The sequence below is a fragment of the Gavia stellata genome, chromosome 20 (assembly GCF_030936135.1).
Source record: "Gavia stellata isolate bGavSte3 chromosome 20, bGavSte3.hap2, whole genome shotgun sequence".
NCBI classification, from domain to species: domain Eukaryota; kingdom Metazoa; phylum Chordata; class Aves; order Gaviiformes; family Gaviidae; genus Gavia; species Gavia stellata.
The window spans coordinates 2,987,219-2,993,218 of NC_082613.1; the positions used below are offsets into that span (position 1 = coordinate 2,987,219).

A 6,000-nucleotide genomic window follows, 5' to 3' on the forward strand; every position below is an offset into this window, starting at 1 on the left:
GCTTGTACTTCTAGGGAACCTGTAGGGTACAAAGCTAACACACCAGTGAATTCAATTAAACCAAGCATTAGATGGTTCGCATGCAGGATGGCACAGGTTTGCTCTTAAGGTTTCATTTCTTTTTTAAATTTGTTGCCTACAGGAACAGAGGCTTCTATGCATGGGGCATTCTAAGACTTCAGCTGAGAGCAGGGAAGAGAAAGGGGAGTTGTCCACAGCAGCCCCTCTCATACCACTAATAGAGATCCATTGTTGAATTCCAGCTTCTGCCCTCTGATAATCCCTTCCCACTGCTGAAGGCACAAGATCACCCTTTCACACAGTCCACTTAAAAGCTGGTTCTTAATGAAAGTCTCAAACATAAAGGCCAGTGTTATCTGTTCAAAGCAGCAATAAGACCTGAATTTTTGATACTGCTTAAATCAAGCTGCAAGAAGGCAGTTCAACATCCAGAAATTTTTTTAAGCAGCTGCTAAAGGAGGTTGTTTTTTGGGAATAATGTTACCAGAGAGTCCTGCCAAGAAGGAGGACATGTGAATGGGGGAGAAAAGTGCAGCTGAAGAAAGAAAAACTGCCCTCAAATAGATTTGTAGATGTGCCCCTTTAACATAGCATGGACTTACTACCCACTCTGTCACTGCAGCACAAGACTAGAACAAGTCATTTCTACAAAGCAGTTTAATTCCCTGTAACTTTGGGGGTGCAACAGCATTATTAGAAGGGATGCTACAGGAGATTAAATATTGATTTCCCTCTCATTTTGTCACAGCAGGATGGAACTTTCCATAGTCTGCAGAAGCTGTGGAGCTTTAAGCAGCTCTCTGATTTACTAGCTTGATATAGCAGTGTGCTATAGAAACATCATACTTTACAGTACAGTGCTTGGGCTGTTTTTTTCTTAAAATGAAAAATTCTGCTTGTGAAAGAAGCTAGTACTTAGAAATGAAGTTTTCTATATGGAGAGACTGTAATATGAACAGAAGCTAGCAACGCAAAACTTCCTTACCAGGGTCTCAGTAAGATGGTAAGCTACTAATGAAGTACACAGATACTTTTGTTGTTCTTCAGTCCCATTCTTCAGACCATCACTTACTTATTGATAGCTTCTGCTAGCACAATATAATATTTATTTTTGGCTAACTGGAGATGAAAACAGCTGGTGAGATAAGGTGACCCTATATAAATTCCACAGCAGCCACCAAATAGCATTTTTTGTTTATTTCAGCTTAGCTATTGCCTTTCTTCCACACCTAGGAAGAAGAGTGAGAGGAGGAATGGACTCTTGTTTCTCAACTAATGACGACACAGAGTTTTGCAGTCTGGGGCACTAAGTACCAGACACCCTTGTCCTGCTGTGAAAATCATTTCATGATGACTGAAGGCATTTTCTTTTTTTATATCCCATTCAAGAAGATGGAAAAACAACAACTAGATCCAACTTCTTTCAAGTTTAAATTTATAGAACAGCTAGGGGTCAGGAACAAGGAAATGCTGAATGAAACCAAATCTATTTTACAACTACTGACTTGGAGCTAACTGCCACCATGAACTTTCATTTTAGGATGGCATCACCCCATTGTTAAGAGTCAGCTGCTCTCCTGATAATGCACTTTTGCCCTGTTGCCACAACTCTCTAACAGGATCACTTTCCTTCATTCCCTAATGGAATTATCCTCTTCACTCCAGTTTTATCTATCCTTTTCTGATGAGACCACACTCTTTCCTTTCCTCCCACTATGGCCTTCCCCTTGTCCTGGCTTGCATTTTTCCCTCATCTCTCTTCTTCATCTCTGCAAATTTATGAGTTTTCATAGATCTGAAGGCCCCACAGAACAATGACATTGACCTAGACTGATGCATAGCTTAAGTCCAAGACCAACCCCCCTGACCTCTGTATCAAGCAGGCAGCCTATGAGTTAGATAACTCAAATATGTTGTCCAGTTCAAAGATATTAAAGGGAGACTACCATGTTCCTTAGCAGCCTACTTCAGTGGTTATCAGCTGACAAATTCAGTATTCAAAATGTACACCCCATTTCTGGCCTTCAGCTTCCATCCACTGCACTGAAAAAAAGTTCTTAAATACCTTTGCCTCCTACTAGGAGGAAAAAACATCTCCCCAAACTATTACTGATAACTGGATTGTGGTCTGGAAGTACTTATTATCTCCCAGCTTTATCATGGTAATTTACTGACCTCCTTGACTTCAGTTGCAAGTCTCCAGTTAGTGGAAAACCTCACAAATTATCAACAGCCAGGTGTTATTTTTTCTTTTTAAGAAAAGCCAACAACAACAAAAAAGCCAACCAACAGTTTTGTACTGTTGCTTACAAAGGCATGATTTAAGTGCTCTTATCTTAATTAGCGCCTCCAACACTCACACAGCAACAATGAAATTCTATAAATACAGTTATTTCTATTTCAGGTTCCACAACTACTTCTGTTCTACATTTTCACTGACTCCAGGGGGGTTTGGTTGTGATAGTTCCTATTTCAAGTCACAAGCTTAAGTAAGAGAGACTCAAATTATCATGAAAAAAATTGTACTGGAAGTTTTACTGTGTAATAGAATTACCCTTAATCTCACTGCTGCTTATCAATCAAGGCACTGCACTAATTATTTAATAATAATTTATTAGGACTCTTGATAGAAGATATGCTAAAGTCTTCAGTGCATGAATTTCTGGGTCAAAGTACTTAGCCAAAGGATAATAAATCACTCATTGAAAACCAAAGTTATTCTCCTGACACCAAAAGGGAACATTTCCAATGAGTTTTCAGGTAGGAAAGGCTGAGCTCTTACCCCTCCTTAACTAAAGCTCAAATTCAGGCCATGCCTGCTCACACCACGTCTCCTCTTGTCCTGTGCAGCCTATCAGCTCCGGGTTGCTTTTTTTCTTGTTCACTTGTAGTAATAGAATTCTCATCATTTGAGGCAAGGAAGCATTCTCACACCAGTAACTGTGGAAGGGTTAACCAAGACAGCTTTGAAGTTTTGACTGAAGCTGTTATCTGCAAGTACCCTGCAATACCTGCCAAGACAGTAGGAGGTCCAGATCGTCCTGATCATTTGTCAGCGCTTCCTGCCCACTGCATCCATTCAGTCTTTTGGCATCATCCTCTGAATTTGTTTCAGAAAGCAGCACTGTGCAATCTCAATTATAAAAACAGAACAGTCCCAAAGCATGATTTTGTACATAATTTAGCACTAAATCAAGAACCTGCCGGATGACAGGAGGTAGCCTCTATTTATTTAAAAGGTAGAGAGACAGGCAATAGATCTCCCTGCCTTTTAAGACTGTATTTATAAGGCCAAGCAGCAAATTGCACAGTTGTGAGACTCCTGTCCATAACACTCACTGTGATCTGGCACCCCAAGTACTACATTACATTTATGGCTTCAGAGCTTTAATTTTATTTTAGTTGCATAGCCAGATTTCACTGACTGCTTTCCTCAGATCTGCAAGTGGAAAGGACCATAGGGTAACACAGGGTGTGACTTTTGTCAGATGCAGACTTCAGTATTGACAGGGCAGCAACAGGAGGTATTGGTTAATTGAATGATCTAAGGCTCCAGTTGGCAATTTTTCACTTTAATACTCCCTAACCAATTATTTCGTGGTGCAGTCTGTCTGCTAGCCATATAGGCATGAGGCAGCTGTGAGCATGCAGCATTAAAGGACAGACCCCATGTAACAGTCATCCACTTTAGGTTGAAAGTAGGTTCCTTCAGTAGATCAACTAACAGGTACAAGCACAGAAATAACATTCTTCAATTCAAAACAATCAAAATCCAGACTGAAACACTGGGGGAAAAGGGAGGAGGGAAGAAACTAAACTCCTTTAGGATTGTTTTCCCCCACACCATCCAAACTTTGTTTGATGACCAGAATACTTTACAAAGGAAACTTTTACTTAAGCAGGAAAAAACAAATCCTTCTTTGTTTTGAGGAGAGAAGAAACACAAAACAAAATGCTTCTGCTTTTCTTTCTAGGTAGACTTTTTCCCAAACAAACAATTTGCTGAATATCAACAGGAATTTGCAAACTGTTTTGATCAACCTGAAACTGCATGTTTAAGAGGTGATGTTTCAGCTGAAAACATTCACTCACCTTTACTGCTGGCTACAAAAGTAGATCTGCTTATACTGCTGCATCTACACAAAAAGCACATCACTGCAATTTCAAGAAGCTACTTTATTCTAGAGATGACCCCTGGCTTTTAAAATTCCTAACCAGATTTTATGCAGCTTCAAATGCTGATAATACATAGATCTAACACTTTGGTTCATATCTATTCCTTAGTCTAACTGCAGTACGTTCAGGTCTGGTATATGCATAACATTCTTTCCAGACTTGAAGACTACTTAACCACATTGCCTCTGAGCTCTCAATCCTATTCCTCATTTGTAGTCAGTTATATTTAAAAACCCAGAACACAAAAAAAAAATATCAAATTTGTCCTCATTATTTCCACACCATTTCTGTTATCTTAAGTAAGCAACTTAATACTCGCTCCATATTGATGCTCTGCCTTCAATTTTCCCTCCCCTCACAGGCCTGCGTAAATAAAGAGGAGCCAGAGGATGGATAAACCTTGCACTCCACCATCAAAGGTGCTGCAGGAAACAATCCCCTGTGGCCTGGATCTTTGGCAGAGGAAATGCAGGATGGTGAACTCCATTCCATTTTTTGTTCCTTGTCTTCTTTTCAAATGCAATGAATGTACATTGAAGAATGGCCATGCGGTTGGTTTTTAATTCTCCAAGTGCCCTGACGAACCATTCCTACCATAGTCTGGTGGTACTAGCCAATAAATGGCACAGGCCTGAAGACCTCAGGCAGAACAAGTTCACTGAGAGCCTCTCTCAAGAGATACAGTTGAAGTCGGAGCTGCTTCCTTGTGCCATGGATCCATAAAGAAGGAAGCACTGCATAACACCCTGGGACATCTCATATGTTCTGTAGTTAGCTCCTTCCCCTTCTCCTTTCCCTTGTTCTGAAAAGAGCCTAAATCCCCTAACAAAACTATATCTCCTCCCTGCCTGTATAGAACTAGGTGGGGGCTATTTACATTTGAGTTATTTAGGCTTTTTTTTTTTTTTTAAGTTATAGATGAGGACTCTCCCCTTCCTCCCCCACCATCCATCTAGAACTCCCTTCCTCATTCTCTATTCTTTAGACATGGTCAGCGCCTTAGCAGTAGGCATTTGTCCTGGATTTCGGTGTTCTGTGACCTAACTCCTATGATGCTGAACAGCTGCAAACTAGTACAAGCACCAAATCTTTACTCAGCATGGAGCTTAGCCCCATTTCAACATGCCAAGCCATTCTCAGAACAGCTGTAGCTTACTCTGGGTTTGCCCATCTACATTAAATTAACACTGGCATAGCCACATGCACAGCTGAAACCTGCTGCAGGACACTGAAAAATGCCTAGTTCTTCATGGATCACAGATGGTTTTGTACCTGCCTTCTTCACCAAGCAGCCGCGCTTATTCCAGGCACAAACCTGGCAACAGCCTGATGGAAGGGGTTTTTTGTGACAGGATAATTTTGAGGGGAGGGAATGGGCTGAAGGAAAGGGGGAATATAAGTGTAATTAAGTTGCATTAATGCGCTGCAGCAATTAATTAAAAAAACAAAAAACAATGTCAGTTTTGTTAGCTATGTCTCCCAGCATGTTACATGTCAAGCAGAGAAAGAGCACTTGTCAGCCATCCGTGGCATCCTTTGGCTGGTACATTCCAAGTGCTGTTGTAATTCTTCATTGTCTTGGCTAATCTGTTTGACATTACTTGGCATTTTTGAGTAATGCTTTTCAGAAGAGTCAAGCTAGAAGCCATACTAGGGAGGAGAAGCATGAGGGAAGAAATAAAAACATTAAGTGCTAAGTCAAGGCATTATTCATGCACCTTTCTTTGTCCCATTCCAAAGACCCCAGGAAGCAAAATCCTCTTCTTTAAGCCCAAGAATATAAGCATTAAGAGAACATTTTTT

The 6,000-nt window shown here is 40.6% G+C and overlaps 1 protein-coding gene across 3 annotated transcripts in view; it reads left to right on the plus strand.

The window, feature by feature from the left end:
* Positions 1-5,574, plus strand: part of NKAIN4 (sodium/potassium transporting ATPase interacting 4) — a 52,759-nt gene extending 47,185 nt beyond the window's left edge. Inside the window, exon 6 of one of the 3 annotated variants that reach the window (XM_059827193.1) lies at positions 4,559-5,574. In XM_059827193.1, the coding sequence (XP_059683176.1) occupies positions 4,559-4,572 (14 nt within the window). In that variant the 3' untranslated portion in view covers positions 4,573-5,574. Of the gene's footprint in view, positions 1-3,999; positions 4,039-4,558 lie in introns of those variants that run through there. The other 2 variants (XM_059827191.1, XM_059827192.1) reach the window with 2 other exon arrangements.
* The last annotated feature ends 426 nt before the right edge of the window (positions 5,575-6,000 follow it).